Source organism: Microtus ochrogaster, chromosome 19, assembly GCF_000317375.1.
Source record: "Microtus ochrogaster isolate Prairie Vole_2 chromosome 19, MicOch1.0, whole genome shotgun sequence".
In the NCBI taxonomy this organism is placed as follows: domain Eukaryota; kingdom Metazoa; phylum Chordata; class Mammalia; order Rodentia; family Cricetidae; genus Microtus; species Microtus ochrogaster.
The window spans coordinates 58,432,818-58,451,859 of NC_022021.1; the positions used below are offsets into that span (position 1 = coordinate 58,432,818).

The following is a 19,042-nucleotide window of genomic DNA, read 5'->3' on the forward strand; positions in this document are numbered from 1 at the left end:
ACTCCCTTTTGCTTCTGCTGCCTGCAGAAGGTATGGCCCAGGAAAAAAAAATGTATTTTCCCACTTCAAGGATCTGGTTTAGAAGTAGGTCTTCCCACTTCAAATCATTTAATGAAGAAAAAAATTCCACACAGTTATGCCCAGTAATTTGGGTTTTAGTTAATTCCAGATGTAGTCAGGTTGACAACCAAGAATAGAGGTGTAGTCAAGTTGAGAACTGGGTATTGGCAAACATTCACACTTGATGCAGCCTCCAGTGTGGAGCCTCACCACATGGACTGTTTCCTCAAAAGAATTACCAAGAAGGAAGTGGGTTTAAAACACACAACGCAGAACTGTCTATTTCAGACCATGAGTAGAGCCACCTTTGTGTCGAGGAGGTACAGTCTGTAACCGTGGCAACCTCGGAATTCATTTCCCTAACTCTATAAGAAACTTTGGAAGGCCGAATTCAAGCTCATTCCTTTCAAGGACTTCCTCTCAAAAAATTCACTCAAAGAAAAAACATTGTTCTGGATATTTCAGAGCCGCCAAAAAGGGACAGAATGGGGGAGTGACATTGCTGGAACCAAACCCTATACAATGCTAACTTAATTCCCACTGCAAGCCATCATTTGAACTTGACCAATCAATAACTTGACCGATCAATACCAAGCTAAAAGCAGAAGTAGAGGGTGGGTGGTCCAGGTTAGAACTGTGTGAAAACAGTCTGGGGATGCTCAGCAAATTCACCATCCACACAGGTCTCCAAATGCGCTGTGGGTGTAGTTTTTTTTTTTCTTTCGTCACCTTTGCTTCCTGTTTTCACCCCAAATCTATTGGCTACGATCCAGACATAACTGGATGCAAATCCCCAAAGCTTCCATAGGAATCTAATAACACAGATGCACTTCAGAGAATGAAAAAGTTCAAAACCGCATACTTGAGATTTGAAAGTAAAGGCCACAGTTTCTCTGAGCAGTGGGTACTATGGTAGCAGGAAAACCCACCAGCCAGTATGAGCCAACCACATCCAACTATCATAACTTCATTTACATATTCCATCCAGTCATAGGTAGGCCAGCCAAAGAATAAATAAACACATACATACATAAATATATAAGGCTATGCACTGAAGTCACTAGCTTGTGAGCTTCTGGAAGGTAGTAGAATCCTTAGGATGTGGGACCTGCTGGTTGGAAGTCACATCGGTGGTGCATGTCCTGAAGGGGACACTGGAATTCTGGTTTTTTCCTTTCTCTTTGCTTTTTGGTTTCCACGAGATGAGCAGTGTTTGTTCTGTCATGCTTTTTCTTGCATCACCATTGGCCCCAAACCAAGGCATCAACTGACCATGGACTGAAACCTCTGAAACTGTGAGACAAAATATAACTTTCCTCTTTAGTGTTGTCTACCTCAGGCATTTTGTTAGCATCAGAAAGCAACATAGTCAACGTTCATTAGAGATGTAATTATATTATATTTCATAAACCTCAATGATTAGTTTTAATTGGAGAAATATTGACCAAAAGATTGACTAAATGTTTACCAAAATGCTAGGTAGCCATTAGCTTTTGTTTACATAAGTTTTAAAATAAGAAAGTTTAGCAAAACAAGATTTGTCACAAAACAAGATTTGTCAGTCTCCAAACTCTCTGACCGCCAGACAAGGTGGAAATGGGTCTGCATTTTGTGGCCTCCACAGAAACTTAAGTTGACATTATGAGTTACGAAGGTTATATTGTTTATGTTTTCAGGTCTATTAAAGCATGATTTTTCTACATTTACCCTTTGAAGCACCAGGTCCTGTGAGCCTGACAATTGAATATAAGGTGTATGTCCCTCACCACTGTTAAAACTGCTATAGACTATTTCCAGCACCACAAGCTCTCTCAAGCTCCTTGAAGCTCATCCCTCTCTCTGGAAAGCACTGATGAAATCTGTCTATATGGTTTTTTGCCAAGAGTGCTTCAAAGAAGGGATCTCAGGATATGGTCCTTTCTGTCTGATTTCTTTTCTTTTTGTGCTTTTTTTTTTTAATTGTTTGTATTTTTCTCCACTCCCCTCCCTTTCTCTCCTCTCTCCCGTGATCCCCATGCTCCCAATTTACTCAGGAGATCTTGTCTTTTTCTACTGATGTAAATTAGACCCATGTATGTCTCTCTTATGGTCCTCTTTGTTGTTAGGTTCTCTGGGATTATGAATTGTAAGCTGGCTTTTCTTTGCTTTATGTCTAAAAGCTACTTACGAGTAAGTGCATATTATATTTGTCTTTCTGGGTCTGTGCCGGGTTCTCTGGCAGAAAGGACAGGGGCAGAGCCCGACCTGCTGGACTTTCCCTGGGGCTGAGTGGGATGGGGAGTGCCTACGACTCAGACCTCCTCCCTGGCCACCGGGGAGAAACACACACACTGAGTCGGGAGTCTGTCAAAGCAGGATCTCGTCTAATTTTATTAGGCGGGAACTTATACAGGCTGAGAAAGAGGGTGGGACGCCTGGGATGGGCGGAGGTGGAGTAAGGAACAAGGGCCAATAATATTCTGCCATGTTAGCGGTGACTGAGCAGAGGCGGGACTAGGTCGGGTTGTGCTGAGTCACTTCCTGTGTGGAAGTCATAGCAAGAGACGGGTCTCCAAACTCACTCAAGTTAGGCTCAGGAAGTTACACTGGGCCTCATGCCCAGGCCTCATGAGACCTAACAGGTCTGGGTTACCTCACTCAACATGATGTTTTCTAGATCCATCCATTTGCCTGCAAATTTCAAGATGTCATTATTTTTTTCCACTGTGTAGTATTCCATTGTGTAAATGTACCATATTTTCCTTATCCATTCTTCAGTCAAGGGGCATTTAGATTGTTTCCAGGTTCTGGCTATGACAAATAATGCTGCTATGAATATAGTTGAGTACATGTCCTTGTGACCCAGATATCAAACCACACACCTATGAATATCTGATTTTTAGCAAAAAAGCAAAAAATATAAAATGGAAAAAAGAAAGCATAGTCAATAAATGGTGTTGGCATAACTGAATATCAACATGTAGAAGAATGAAAATAGATTCATATCTATCGCCATGCCCAAAACTCAAGTCCAAGTGGATCAAAGACCTCAACATAAAACCAACCACAGTGAGCCTCATAGAAGAGAAAGTGGGAAGTACACTTGAATGCATTGGCACAAGAGACCACTTCCTAAATATAACCCCACTAGCACAAACACTGTCTGGATTCTTTAACTCAGCATCATACCCTAAAATCCATCCATTACCAAAGATCTCAACTCAGTGAAATAAACCAGACTCAGAAAGACAAACATCACATTTCCTTGTCTCATCTACAGGATGTATGTGCATGTGCACGTGTGTGTATGTACATGTGTGAATGTATGCGTGTGGTGTGTTTGTGTGTATGTGTTTGTATGCGTCTTAATGTGTGTGTATGTATGTTTCCAGGTGTACTATGTGTGTGCATATGTACATGTGTGAATGTGTATGTGTGTGTACATGTGTGTATATGTCTGTCTGTATGTGTATATACACGTGTGAATATGTGTGGGCGCGTGTGTGCATGACCAAAAAGGAGAAGAAATACTATCTCTGAAAAAAGGAAAGGAATCAAGAGAGGGAAGGAGGAACAAGAGAGAAAAATAAATATAAAAATAATCAAGGTGCACAAATTCATGAATTAAAGCATCATTACAAAATATATTATATGTTGTTACAATGCAGGCATGCTTTTAAAAAGTACAATGCAAAGTAAGCTTTAAATCTCTGTCCTTTGTAACCTGTATTGTTTTCCTACCATTAAGTGTTGAGTTGCTTGTCCACTGGCTTTATTTCTCCCACCTGTGGCTTGCCATTTGACACCCCCACCTCTAAAGGAGCAATTGGGTTTAATTATAACAATGTCGAATTCTAGTTGTTACTGTGGTTGAGAAACAGAACCTAAACAACCATATGTGGCCAGTGGATTCTGTATATATGACTGCACAGTATAGTAATGCCTAAACACACTTTGAGTGAACACATTTTAAGAACATGTTGATCCCCAAAGGTTTGGGAATTCATAAATCTGGTCCTTCACCATGGATAGTCTGAGACACCCTGAGGTATCACAGCGTGAGCAGAAGCCCTGTCTGCCTGGCAGGCATATTTTTCATTCCAAATTCATAAAGTGGCATTCGAAACAAGGAAGTGACGATTGGTTCAGAAGTTGAGGACTCTTCTAGATTGGGTGGTTGTGGTCAAGGAAGCATGTTGGAAATGGTGACCTCTGAGCTGGGGTACAGGGAGAACAAGTAGGGCACAGAATAGCAAAGTATGTTCAGCATAGGAAAGAGTGTGGCGTTCTGGAAACAGAAGATGACTAACGTGGTCAGGTGTTGAGCGTAAAGTGGAAGGGTGGTGAGGAACGAACTGGAGGCCAAGGAAAGAGCCAGGCTTGCGTGGCCACACAGACCACGCATCTTCTTTTCCTCTCCCACACCATAGAGAAGAGTTGGCACACCACCGCAGGCCGTAGGTGGCTGCCATGGTGGGAGTCCGAAGTGTGAGCCATAAACTCATAGGGTTGAAGCCTAGGTGGTGGTACTATCATAGGGGGTCATGTGTCCTGGCTGACTGGAAGGGGTATGTTAATTCCACCAGTCGAGAATAAGACCACTACCACAGTTTAAAACCAAATCTAAAGCCAGCTTTAATTAAATACTGGCCGGGCAGATGGGCTCTGGCCAGGTCCATACCCAGGTTCCCAGAAAATAGTCCAGAATCAAAAGCCCCAAAAGCCTAAAAAAGAAAAACCAAAAATCAATGCAGTTCCCAACAAGGCCAAACCAGGGCAAAAAAAAAACCCGAAAATAACCCCAACCCGGGAAACCCCCAACCCACATGAAATTAAGCACATCCGGTACAGATAGGTCAAACAAACTTGTTTAGGGGAGCGAAAGCATGTGGCTTGTTATCTCCCATAAACAATAGCATCCAGCATTTCAGGAACTCTCTTCCTTGGACAAGGGGCTTGCAGATGAGGGGCATTTTTGTTTAGTGGATCTCTTAGGTATAGTAATTGAAACTTACAATGTAGCTTTGGCTCTCACAGGTGGGTCATTCGGAAGTGGCGGTTACTTTCTAGGCTGGCCATGTTTCCAGTCCCGGCCTCTCTGCTCCCTGATCTGACACAGTGTAACAAATTATTTTCTCACACTTCCTCCACACTGGGTTCAGCGGAGCATGCCTGATTCTCTCTGTGGTTCTTGTCTTGGTGAAACCCGCAACCAAAATAAATCTTCCCTCCCTTAAGTTGCTGTTGCCAAGTGCTTTGTCACAGTGACAGGAAAAGTAGCCAATCGGCTGTGAGTATCTGCTTGCCAGGGGAGGGGCTAGCCTGTAAGGAACGCCACAGAACTTTCAGAGTGATAAAAATACGCTGTGTCTTGCAGTGGGACATTACGCCCTCACTCAAAATGCACCGGAAAATACAATTTTTAAAAATATCCAACGTTTTTGGAGCCCAGAAAGGTGAAAGAATGATGGTAACCATGAATTCTCGTGGGAAATTATAAAATGTAGAGTTCCAAAAAGCTGTGCAGTCTGCCCAAGCCATACTTATGTAACAGACTCAAGCCATGTCCCCTCCAATCTACCTGCCTGCCTTTCTTCAGAACGAGCCCAAAGCAGCCCCCTTAAAAGATGAAAATGTCTATAACTATTACGTTGGCTTGTGTAACAATACATGTTGTCACGGAAATGTAGGAATTTGGGGAGATTTTAATTTTAATTTGAAAGTCCTTCTCTGTGTTCATTTCTTGAAGCTGCTTAACAAAATTATCACAAGCTTAGTGGCTTCCAGCAACAACAAAAACTGATCATTTCACAGTCTAGGCAGCAAGAGTTCAGAGTCAAGGTGTTGGCAGAGTCCAGATCCTTCTTTATGAGGAGACAGAGGATTCCTACCTTCTTCCTCCTCTTTCCTCAGAATTGTCAACTTGTCCTGGTGGCTACAAGTGACACTTGACTGGAGGCTGTGTTGCCCCATAATCTCCCCCCTTGTCCCTGAGTGCCCTTTGAAAATACAAATCACTGAGGCTGATTTCAAATAGAGCTCCTTCATTATAGCTGCTAAGGCTCCTCCTGTCAACAAGATCATATTCATGGGTTCTCGGGAGTAGAACATGGATATTCATCTTTTCATGCACCGTTCTACAGACCATTGAGCCCTAGACCCTGGAACAACAAATATATTGCAACAGCCTGGAAACTCTCCATACCATGCAATGGGTGGGGGAATCAGCAGGCTGACCTTGGCTGTTGTTCTACGGTCACTATCCTCTACCATCTAGCTCAGCTGTTACTGTGTTTGGGCAAAGTTGCTCCAGTATTCTACTGGTTAAAGCCAATTCCTGTGGCTCCAGCATGGCCAAGAGCAGCCGCTGCACCCACAAGGGGAGCTCATTTAAATGCTGCACCCACAAGGGGAGCTCATTTAAATGCTGCACCCACAAGGGGAGCTCATTTAAATGTTGCACCTTCCCCATCTTGCTCAATCTTCGTGTTCAGTGTCTCTAGAAATGGCTGGGGCACAGCACTCTTGCTGCAGTGGTGAAGGACTGCATGACCAAACAGATGCCAGGGAGAGTCTAAACCTTTCATTGTTCTCTTGCTGGGGGTTGAGTAGTAGCAATGTCTGCCAGCTCAATGGACTTAGGCTGCCCCTCCCTGGTATCTGCTACTCTAATGAACAGTTTCCCTCCTGTGCTGATTAATTTGATTGCCAACTTGATAGGATCTAGTCCGAGATGCCTAGGATACAAATTGCAGGGCATATCTATAAGGGAGTTTCTGAGCTGGGTTAAGTAAGGTAGGAAGACGCACCAACTGTGAGTGGCTGAGATAACAGACTGCATACAGAAGCCATCTGACCACCAGTATCCACCCTTCTCTGCCCCCTGCAGATTCAGTGGGGCGAGCAGCCTCAAACCCCTGCCAACATGGTGGGCTGCACTCTCAAAGTGTGAGCCAAACAAACCCTCCCTTCTTAAGTTGCTTTTGTCCAGGGCAACAAGAAAAATAATAAGTAGACTCCCCCAATGAGTTCTCAGCCCCCTTGGGTGTGGCACATCCTTAATTTAAGAGATTGGTGCTGGGAAACTTAAGAGATATATTTGAGTACTGGGGGTTATTAAGCACATGTCTCGATGTATTTTTAAATTTTAATTGTATTTCTCTCTGTGTGTGTATTATGTGTATGTGTGGGTGCGCACGTTTGCACATCGATGTGGGAGCCGGAGTTATTGATGCAGGGTGTTTCCCTTACTAGCTCACCACTATATAACTGAGGCATCGTCTTCACATGAAACCAGAGTTCACCGACTGTCTAGCCACTACCTCTCCAGCACTGAGATTATAGTCAGGCCGGCGCATCTCCCTACCATTTATGTAGCTGCTGAGGACCTGAACTCTAAAAACGCTAAAGCAAGAACTTGATCCAATATCTTTCCTGCTTCTGCTTGTGTTTTTAGGTCAAAGGATACAGAGTATTTTGAAGGAAGGAGACCATATGGGGAAGGAGAGTGATTAATAGCATTGCTGAGTACTCACTAGTACTGCTGAGTGATTCATGGTGTCAGTGATTAAGTCCTAGTTTTAAGTGGCTGTAATATTATTAGTGAGTGAGTGAGAGATTGTCACTGGGACTTGAGACCCTTCAATTTTATTTATTTTTTTTCAAAGATTTATTTTATGATGTATACACCATTCTCCCTGCATATATGCCCACCGCCAGGAGAGGGCGCCATTTCTCATTACAGATGGCTGTGGGCCACCATATGGTTGCTGGGAATTGAACTCAGGACCTCTGGAAGAGCAGCCAGTGCTCTTAACCACTGAGCCATCTCTCCAGCCCCCTTCAATTTTATTTTTGTGGAAAATAAATAATAGGCACCTAGGTAATATGAGGCGAAAGATAAGAAAGGAATTTGCCTACAGAGGAACATAGATTAGATTGCTACAGCCAGGTGGTGGTGGCACACGCTTTTAATCCCAGCACTTGGAAGGCACTCGGATCTCTGTTAGTTTGAGGCCGGCCTGGTCTACAAGAGCTAGTTCCAGAGAAACCTTGTCTTGAAAAACAAACAAACAAAACCATTAGATTGTTGTGTCCAAACAATTGTAAAGGCTCTGCATTTGTGTCTGGGGCTTTGTATCTGTGCATGCGTGTGTGTGTGTGTGTGTGTGTGTGTGTGTGTGTGTGTGTGTGCTTGTGTGCGTCCAGTGACAGAGCTCTTATTTAAAATATGAAGCCTGGGTTCAGTCCCCAGTACCACACAATAACTTAATATAGCTAAGTGCAGAAAAAAATTATTCCTGTATTTATTCCCAAATTCAAATATCTGTTAATTAAAAAGGGAAAAAAAGGTTTGTCATTATCACTGACACATAAAACACCAGGTGATGCACTTACAATCCCTACAGTCGGGGGATAGATAAGAGAGTCCTGGGCTTACTGCCAGTCAGCCTAGTCGTGTGGACCAGGCCCACATTTCAGGGAGAGGCTGTATCTAGAAAAACAATGGTGGTCCTGAAGAGAGATCCTCTGGTCTATACACACACATATGCACACATGCACACGTACAGAAATAGAGATAGAGATAGAGAGGGGGGGGGGGAGAAAGATACAAAGCCCCAGAAACAAACAAAATGCATTGATTTTATAAAAGCACAAACAGATGAGCGGTAGAGATAGAGGCTTTCACTTAGCAGTAAATAGAGCCATCCGATGAAAATGAGATCAAGATTTCCCCCTCAGGCTTTTGAGCCTAAAGGATGAATTTACTACCATTTTCTCCGCGCCTTCTCAGAGGTGTACATTTGGTGACCTGTCCGGTTTCAAGCAAGATGCAGTAACACCCACCCTGTGACCGCAGACTGTTTTGATTTAGCCAGCCCAGACACTTGAGCCTTGACAAGCAAATACCACTCCCCTCCCGCAAGTCTCCCTGTCAGGAGGAGACCACTGCAGGGAGCCTGAAGAAAAACAGCGCCCACGCATAATTGCTCAGCAGGGCACGTGCCCTGAAGCCTCCTGCTCCAATATTTACATCCTATTCCATTGAGATGGCCCCTCTCTCTTCTCACGTGACCCAAATGCAGTTCTCACTCCGCCAAGAACAGACAGCCCAAACGCAGTTCTGTGCTAGCAGCTCTGCACATGCTCCGTCGGGCTCCTCACTCACTCATTGAGATTTCTATTGGTTTAAAGCAACCTTCCGGCCGCTGAAGCTCCAAGACCTGCAGCATTTCTCTGGCCACGATCCAAGGTACGCACCCCCACGAAGACTGTTTCATTTTAGGATTTGGACTGTTCTGTCTATCTGTTTTGGGGGAGGGGTGTGTAATACTCACACATGAGTATAGATGGTGAATGGGGCTCAGAGAGTAACTCTTCCTCCCCCACAGTTTTTATAAGAGGACTATTTTACCTCTCTTCAACGCTGGCCTTGAAGGCAACCTGCAGATCTAATGCTCACTTAATTCTCCAACAGGAGCCTCGGCCAACAATGCTGAAGCCGACTGACGTGTTGGCTGCAGTGTGTGAGCTGGTGTCTTCTCTTCTCCAGAGCCCTGGATGGTTTTTGTCGTTCTTATGATAAACAATGAGACAGGCTACCATGGATTTCAGCCCCTCAGCTGTGTTCGATCAGCAAAAAGGTAGAACGATGCTTTACTACATCCTTCAATGCTGAGTATAACAGAGGGATTTCCAGTTGTAAGGAAAGGGGTGTGTGTGTGTGTGTGTGTGTGTGTGTGTGTGTGTGTGTGTGTGTGTACGAACCTGTTAAGAATGCTCCTCTAACTTGATAAGCTTTTAAGAGAGACAAAAACAAGTGTATGGGCTTTCTGTCTTGCTGACGTATTCCTAGCCCCTGGGTTTAAGGCATAGCAGCTAATTTAGAGATTGCCATCTTGATGCCATGTCTTAAAATGTAATAGAGAAAGTGATATCAGAATATATCCCATGCCTCTTTCAGTCTGTAAACCCCATCTTTTAACACTACAGTCCTCACGAGCCACTGCAGATTCCCCTCCAGGAGAGACACAACCCACAGACAGGGCATGCTGACACAGTAGCTCAATCAAGACTGTGCCTTGACTTAACAGCATATTATTTAATTGCAACGATAGAGTATGTTTTTTTCTTACCCTTCATTTGAATAAAGGAGGTCATCTTCCACAGGAGGAGTGGGCTGTGGGATTCACTCACCTTATCATCACCAGACATACAGCCCTCCAGTCTGTATATGTGATTTTGTATATGTTGTGTGCCCCCATGTATGTATTTGACATCTGTGTAGTTACACAGGATGGTGGGAGGAGTTTCCACTCTACATGTTAACAGACATTTCTAGAACCTTTTAATGAAATATCTGGCTGGTATCTGATTCACTCTTTACACTGAGTTTCTTCAGCACCCCAGGGTCCTCTGATGGTCTCTTTCTTTCAGCTACGGCATGAAATGGTGGCTTGGGGAAGCCTCATTAGGAAAATCCATGTCTTCTTTCTTTTTCCCAAATGTCGCTGCTTCCGGCCAGTGTTACCTCCCCTGGTTCTACATCTGGCTTCACAAGTGAGCGATGTTTACTCAGTGGGGTTCTCAAATAATAACTTAGATTTCTGAGGCATTTAGTGGATAGAGTCTGAAAGAGAGAGGAGAGAGAGAGAGAGAGAGAGAGAGAGAGAGAGAGAGAGAGAGAGAACATCCTGATTCACTTTGAGTCTGGAGATAGGCACTGGAGGGAAGGGGCTTCCACTAGTTTCCCCTACCACCCCCTTTCCTCTCCCTGTACCTTGTGTTCTGCTGATGGCCAGAAAACAGTGTTGCTGAGCCACGGAACCACAGAGAAGCACAATGGGCTTATGGGGACGATTTTGAGGGAGCAGGGACTGACTGCAGAAGAACAAGCCCTCCAGAATGAATTCATCTGTTCCAGCGTGGTTCTCTCTCTCGGGAGTGAGCACAGGTCATACCTAATGCAACATCTTTAATTCTCTGCAATTCCTCTACCCGAGTCCTCCCATAATATTAACCCTTTCCCTGCTATCTCTGTGCATCTCCCTTCTCTCTGAAATTAGTACCTGATGGACACAGAGATGTCTACAGTCACAGCTCTGAATGGCAAATCAGTTGAGATTTGTAATCTTGGCATTTTACTTGGGCCTTCATTTCCTCAGCAGGAAAATGATGTTTATGTAGCAGGGTCATTACAAAAATCCAAACTGATGCTTAAAGAAGCAGTTGCCAGATTGCCAAGATGCAGTGATTTTCAAATCACGGCTGCTGCGGCTCTTGCTGGGTTCAGTGCCACCTGATCTCCTCTTGACGTCCAGTTTAAAGGTTGCTGGGTGACTGACTAGATTGCATTGCACCTTCGTCCAGAATGGCAGGGGGTCACTCAGAGTAAGTTCTGAGAGACAATGAACAGAAAAGATGCCCGTGTATTTCTATCCCTCCACTAACCCTTCCTCTACATTAAACGCATGGGAGAGCCTAAGAAGTTTTAAAACCTGAGTAGATTTCAGTATTGTATCATTTAGCAAACGGCGGTAACATGACCAGAACGTTGAGCGTGAGCACTTCAGCTTAATACCTGATATGGCGGGGAGGGAACATGGGAGCTTGCTCTGTGCAGTTTATGCAGAGGCCTGGGATTGCAGTACCTCCAGGAATGGTGTAATTCTTCAGGGGACTTATAAATTAAAAAAAAAAACGGGCTGAGTGTGGAACTTTAGGGAAGGGTTTTCAATGGATCCTAACAACTAGAGAATTGAAATCAACAGTCCCAGGTTCACATGCATATGTGGACAGAGACGTTTCTTCTGGGAGAAACTTAAATATGCTTTGGAAACTTTCTCTAGGGACATGTAGACAAATGTCTACCTCTTTATTATAGACCACCAAGGACTGGGAGAACCAGTGAATTTATTGGGCTTGCTTATAGGGCAAAGATGAGGAGTTTCTTGTGACCCCCAAGCTGCCATAACACCAAAAAAAAAAAGATCTCACCCCAACATGAATGATAACTTCTCTGTTACTGAATAGATGGAATCCCCTCTTACTAAACTATCTACAGTAGATGGAGTCCCTCTCTTACTGAACCATCTACGGTTGGTCTGTATATTCTACCACCTCCCAGGGCCACGTGCAGTTAGGTTAAATTCACATACAAATGGCTAGGATGTGTGGGAGGGAGTAGGCAGAATCTAAGGCAAGACTCCACTGATCCCCTCCAACCCTTCTTCCTGAAGGAATGTTCACAGTCCGCAGGTTTCATTTAGAGGGTCTCCTGCAAGGAATCACAGCTGCTCTGATGAAAATGGCAGCGATGACGGTCAGAGGATAATGTCCTACAATGGATATCACACGGTCCACTCGGCCTTGAACTCGGCTGGACAAGAAACAGTCTGGTGGGTTGGGAAGCACTGAAAATGGTGATGCCTGGGCCCCACCTGTGGAGTTTTCAATAAAATGGGTATGGCTATGGCTTGGTCCCCACCCCCAGGATGTTCATCCCTCCGCGCCCCCCCACCCTTTCAGGGGGGATAAGTGATGACAGAGCAGCTCAGAGTAGCTCTTGCAAAAGTCACAATCTGCCAGTTACTAACGAGAGGACCCAGACCTGGGTGCTCTCTTATGCAGGCGACAAAGCAATTGTAAGCTTCCAGTTCACCAAGCTCTCAGGCCTAGCAATGGCTGGAGGTAAGCACAGACCGGAACTCGGCTCATGGCTGTGCAGAGAATGGGGGGCCACATGCAGGGATCTAAGGAGATAAATCTCTATGACTCTATTATCTACAAAGTCTTGTCTCAAGTCCCCATAGCCGCCTGAGCTGATGGTCCTCCTTTGGCTTCAGTCTCCTCTCCCATGTGAGTTACATGGTTTTGCCTATCTACAAGGTCTCTGTGGGCTTCAGGGCCAGGTTATGACTGGCCCAGACTCTAGCTTGCCATGTTAACTTTAGAGGGAGAAAGCCTGATTTCTGTCAGACTCCCTGCTCCTGTGTCTTGTGCTTTCTGCTCTCACCATAGCAACAGCTGTGATCCCACGTGTTCCTCCTGGCTGCCTGCCCTCTCCAGGCCCACATGTAAGAGAGGAACGTAGTAAAATGATTTACTACAGAACACAGAGGTTCCTGCTCGCTCGAGTCGGCTGGCTTTATAACTGAGAGGAAACCTACATTTTCACCTCTGTACAAGTACTGTACCTGAAGGAATCCCCACCCTCAGAGAGAAAACAGGAGGCATAGCCACTCTCCATGGCCTCCTTTGTCCTCGTCAGCCCGGTGTTGGTCACAGTGAGGAGGCCAGGTCCTACTACAGTTCTGTTGGGAAATGGATCTGATGAGGCAGGATGGAATGTGTGCGGCCACCTCTGGACTTCAGGCTCCTCATAGCCTCAGCCCTTTGTAGAAACATTGTTGCAAGGATGAGAGGAATGGCTGGTCTTCTGCTCAGGGTGGTTCAGTTAGCTGGTATCCTTGAGCTACTGTAATGAAACACCAGGATGGTACGGTTAGCTGGTATCCTTGAGCTACTGTAATGAAACACCATCCTCGGGCACTTACCAACAACAGACATCTCCTTTCACAGTTCTAGAAGACCCATACGAAATCGAGATGCCAGGATCATACTCTTTCTAGAACTTTCAGGGAAGCGTCTTCCTTTGCCTCTTCCAGTTTCAGGCTGTCATGACCTCATAACTTCCACCTCTGCCTTCATCTCTGTCTACCAGGCTATGTGTACATATCTCCTCCATGTGTGCAGTCCATGGTACGAGTCTCAAACTCTGTCTGCTCCAGACAATGCAGGAGAAATGCCTCGTAATCCATGACTTAACCCCAGTGTTTCACATCTAAGGCAGGTGTGTGTGTGTGTGTACATGGGCTTGTGCATGTGTGTGTGTGCGCCACATAAAGCAATAACCATAGGTCCCAGCAGTTAGGACATGAACATCTCTAGAGCTACATGAAATGAGAACTCTCAGAAAGCAGATGTGCATGGTAGTGTTTTGTCAGCCTGACACAAGCTGGGGTCGTCTGATAAGAGGGAACCTCAATTGAGAAAATACCTCCATCAGATTGGCTTATAGTAAGCCTGTGAAGCTAATTTCCTGACTAGTGGTTGCTGTGGGAAGGCCCGGTCCACTGTGGCAGTGCCATCCCTGGGCAGGTGGCCCTGGGTGGTCTTTCTCCATGGCCTCTGCTTCAGCTCCCATCTCAAAGTTGCCTTGGGTGCCTGCTCGAAATTCCCTTCACGATGGACTCTAAGCTATAAGATGACATAAACCCTTCCTCAGGTTGCTTTTGGTTACAGCGCTTGGCCCAATGCTAGAAAATTTAACCAGGACCTAAGGTAAAGTCATAACATGGCATGGTTTTTGATAAAAATCCATTCCTATTTATGGTATATGGAAAGCTGGCATGTAAGAGGTGAGAGGAACATGTCTTCGGTGCCGACTCTGCACAGGCATTGTGTGTGGATAACATGGTGGAGAGCTGATGTCTACTGAGCACCCAACCTCCTGCGCTAAGGACGACACCTAAATCGACTCATGGGATTCTACTGTCAGCCTCTTTCTTTTACCAGCAGAATTCAGAAAGCTCGTGACCTAACCCACCATTACCACCAGCAGAGCGGAAAAGCTGGGACCACAGCCTAAGTCTATTTCTCTTCAAAGTCCTGCTCTTTTGGCCACCGTATGTTGTCTTACTGGGAATCTATAAAACTTAACAGGGAAATGAAGGTATCATCAACAACAACAAAATAAATCGATGACCCACTTCATTTACAATCAAGCTGTTAATCCCACGGTTTTTCAGATCAACACACAGATGTGCTGGTGGTAAAACTCAATTTCTCATCTGCAGTGGCAACGCTAAGCAAAGAGGCTTGCATCTTGCTGAAAAAGCAAAAGTCAAATCGCGGGGCCAGAGCCAGATAGATGCCTCCAAGGGAAGAACAAGCAAAGTTGAAAGGATCTGAGGAAGAGGGCAAGGGAGAGCAGGAGAAGGGGGCCGGGAAGACGGGGGTCATTTGGGTTTGGTTGACAGTTTCAGGCGGAAAGACTGCAGTCGAGGTTGGTGTTCTGATCAGCTGTTCTGTTAAAGGAGGGCGCACAGCAAATGGCTACCCACAGGCTTAGAATCGGGGTCTCTGCTGCTCTTGAGCTGATGCTCAGCTTTGTCCTTCTCTGGCTTAACAAAGAACAGAGGGAAAGAATGATAGAAGAAGAATCTCTTTGCCAAAGTTCTGGGCCATTCAAGACCAAGGCTGGTCCTGCGTCTTCTCTGTTCTGCCCCCTTCTTTCCCATTGGTCAGCTCTTGAGACAAGTTAGGAGAGTCTAGTTCACTCCAGAGACAGCCGAGGCTTGTATCTGTTAGTCCCTCAGAAGATGCCACCTCCAGTGACCTGAGCAGTCCTTCCCAGGACGAACAGAAGGGAGCATGCGACAGACAGATACTTGCCAAACAACCACCGGTCACACCTTAAGGAGGCATGATTGCGTGCTGGGCACTGGAGGAGTGAGGTCATTGGCAGCATTCTCCACCACAGACAGCTCTGCTATTAGGAGTCTGGGTATCCAGGGACCGAAGAAGCCCCTGCTTGGGTAGCCACATCTCTGGTATCAACTGTATCGCTTCTCACAGCTTCACCAGATCCATTTCAGGAGTCTAAGCCTCAACTCGGGCAGAGCTGAACTGGATGGCCACAGCACGGCAAGACAGAGCATCTCTGTGGGTTACCTTCCGCCTGTGGAGTTCCCCACCTGGGGCCATCACTTTACCACCTAAAAGAGAAGAAAACCACTATATTTCTAGCTGTTATTTTGATGTAACCAACATCTTACCCACCCACAAGATATGGGTCAAGGTGAGAAGGCAAAGATCTGAGTGCAGGGAAGCTAGGGTAGGTGGGAAAAGTGGCATGTGGCTAGGCTAGCCTACACCGTCTCACAGAAACGCCGACTCTGCTCGAAATTCTCTGAAAGTCTGTGGGGCTTTCGGTGCAGTGTCTGCTGATTCCACTGTGTCGTGAACAATCGGCATCTCAGATTTTCCGTGCTTTGAAGTCACGAGTGTCTCACCCCGCGGTTAACCCTCTGCTGATAGGCGTGTGTGCTCAGTAAGTGCCCTTCATTTGTTTCTGTTTGTGAAAATTGTGGTTAGCATTTGGTCGTTAAAAACTTGTTTTGGGTCATTGCTTATATTTGGGAAGAAGTCACTGCATTCTGTGCAAGAAACCCTTCCACTTCTAAGTGTGCCCTCGGAACAGTATATGCATGTGACAGGCTAGTGTTTACTCAGTTTTTAGCTATTTAAAAATAATTTCTTGTGACTGGATAGTAATATATGCACACATGGATATACATAAGGAGGCCAGAAAAAAAAAATATAGGTGTCCTGCTCTATCTCTATATGCCGATTTCCCTTGAGACAGGCACTCTTGGTGAAGCCTACACTCACCATTTTGGCTAGGCTGGGTGGCCAGTAAGCCACAGCAATTCTCTGGTATCTGCCCTCCCCCTCCCCCTCCCCCACACTTGACTTTTTACATGAGTTCTGGGGCTCAAACTCCGGTCCTTACACTTGCACAGCAAGAACTTCTGCTCACTCTGCCATCTCCCCAGCTCCTGAAAACAATTTCCAATTTATGGGAAGAGAAGACCTAAAGTAATATATAGAATATTTGAATAGTTTCCACCCAGGCTTACATGATGTAATATTTTAGCCCATTTTATTATTTGCTCTGTGTGTGTGTGTGTTCGCGCGCGCGCAAGTGTGTGCGTGTGTATTTAATCTACTGTCTGCATCCCAGTGTTGTCTACTGATCCAATAATATCTTTTATACCACTACCCCAACTTCAATAAAGAATCCAGGCAAGAGTCACGGACATTCTGTTCAGTTATCACATTGCCTTCTTTTCTTTTCATCTGGTATACCCCTGTAGACTTTCTTCGTCTCTTTTGACAGAGAGTTTTGAAGTTATAGTCTTTTTTTTTGTTAAAAATTGAGTTGCATTTTTGTAGTTTGTATGACTCTTCCTCACATAGTTGTTTCAGAGTAGCGAAAGGAGAGTTGATATAATGCTCACCTATTTTTAGTCTCCAAAGCTAGCCAGGCTAACACAATCCTTGGTAAAAATGAATGTAAAATTTATACTTGCCCAATTAACGAAGAACTAATATAGTATATTAACATCAAGAGCCCTGCAAGAATTCAAGGAGTGAGAAATTCATTCGCATTTGGAAAATGAACCCAAAATTGATCAATAAATACAATTATCCCATTTTAAAGATTCTATAATTTTAAAAACACATTTTTTTAAAGAATTAGATTACTGACAAGGCCTGCTTCAGATGTTCCCTAAGCTGGGAATGGCAGTGTGTGCATGTAATCTCAGCACGAGGGAGACTGAGGCTGGAGGATCCCCAGAAACTCAAAGCCAGTCAGTTCAAGACAAACCTGGGCAATTTATCAAGATCCTGTCTCGAAAGAAAAACCAAAGCATCACCACCCTTGGCATGGTGAAACGTCCTGTAGTTCTAGCACTCAGAAGGAAGAGGCAGGAAGGTCGCTGTGCATTCAGAGTGAGTCTTCACAGTGAGTTCTCAACCAGCCAAAGTTACATAATAAGCAAGGCTCCCTTTTAAAAATTAAGTAATCATTTAACTAATCAACAAATAAATAAAAAGGGGGGGATGTCTTTTAGAGAGGCATCTTTCCTTTTTCCTGTATGTCAGAGTGCTCCAAACTGATTCTGAACTGTATTCAACAGTAGTGGCATTCTCCTGGCTCAAAGCCAGGCAGGGAACCATAAAAACTCTTCCTCACCAGCAGATGGCAATGTTGTCACATGAAGCCATTAAGGTGTCGTGAAAGCCTGTTACAAAGACCTAACTTAGAAGTTAGGTTCTTGTAGGTTGCCCCAAGAAGTGATTTCTCTACTGTCCCACAGGACCCGGGATAACTACGTGGAGAGAGAGAGAGGGATCTGAATTGGGGTACGCTGGGGGACACACACCTTTACATGATTGTACTGCCCAATGATGGCTCAGTCCCCACTGAGACATTTGTCTTCCCTCTGGATCGTGTTGTTTTAAAAGACAGAGACCCTACACCTTTGTGATCAGGCCTTTGCTGTCTATTGTAGACACAGAGTGCTTGGATGACTGAATATACTTAAATTCTCCCAAGGCAGTCAGTCCTACCCGAAAGGATAACCTGAGGTCATCTGCGGATCCCTCTGTAGATGCTCAGAATGAATTCTGAAGCCATGGTGATTCAGTGGGAACTTCAGTCACCCAGGGACCCTCAGAATGGAACAAACTAAAAGAAGTATCTCAAACCAGCTGGTTTAGACTCTGAAAACTGAAATGACCTTTATCTTGGCATGGCCATTCTACTAAAGGGTCACGGCTTAAGTAGCAAAGGTGTTAGCCTGACCTCGAAGCAGTTTCAATGAAATGGACTCAGTAAATAGTACAATTGATGGCTTTCCCTAAGAACACCACAGTGACCTGAGGACACAGCCATCATTACAGCTTTAGAGATGGAAGCTCTTACAGCATGTATGTAAGATCTGAGGAGCTCGGAGCACTCACGACTTTGCTAAGAGTGAGCTTTATATCTGAAGTCCTAGAGTTAGCTCTAGGCCCTCGGGATTAATTCAACAAATTCTAATATAACCAAAACCCAGAAAGGTGGCCATGTAAAATAAGGAAAGAAGCCAGATCTACAAATTTGGTCTACAGAGTGAGTTCCAGGATAGCCTGGGCTGTTACACAAAGAAAACCTATCTTGAAGGAAAGGAAAGGAACCGAAAGGAAAGGAAGAGGAAGGAAACAAAAGATAATATCAAAAATATTTGCCTATCCTATTTTTTAGATAAAAATTAATCATTTAAAATAGTTGTCTGTTTTATCTACCAGAGTTTTTATAAAGGTCAGCATTCTCTGTAAGCTCACATTTATTAGATTCAGCAGTCAGAAATTACACTATAAAGCCGCTGTA

General features: G+C 44.8%; 1 protein-coding gene across 4 annotated transcripts in view; it reads left to right on the forward strand.

The window, feature by feature from the left end:
- The first annotated feature begins 9,607 nt into the window (after positions 1-9,607).
- Ankrd55 (ankyrin repeat domain 55) overlaps positions 9,608-19,042 on the forward strand; it is an 85,076-nt gene continuing 75,641 nt past the window's right edge. For 3 of the 4 annotated variants that reach the window (XM_026783765.1, XM_026783767.1, XM_026783768.1), the window contains exon 1: positions 9,608-9,683. In XM_026783765.1, coding sequence (XP_026639566.1) covers positions 9,629-9,683 — 55 coding nt within the window. In that variant the 5' untranslated portion in view covers positions 9,608-9,628. The remainder of the gene's footprint in view (positions 9,684-19,042) is intronic. The other variant, XM_026783766.1, reaches the window with a different exon arrangement.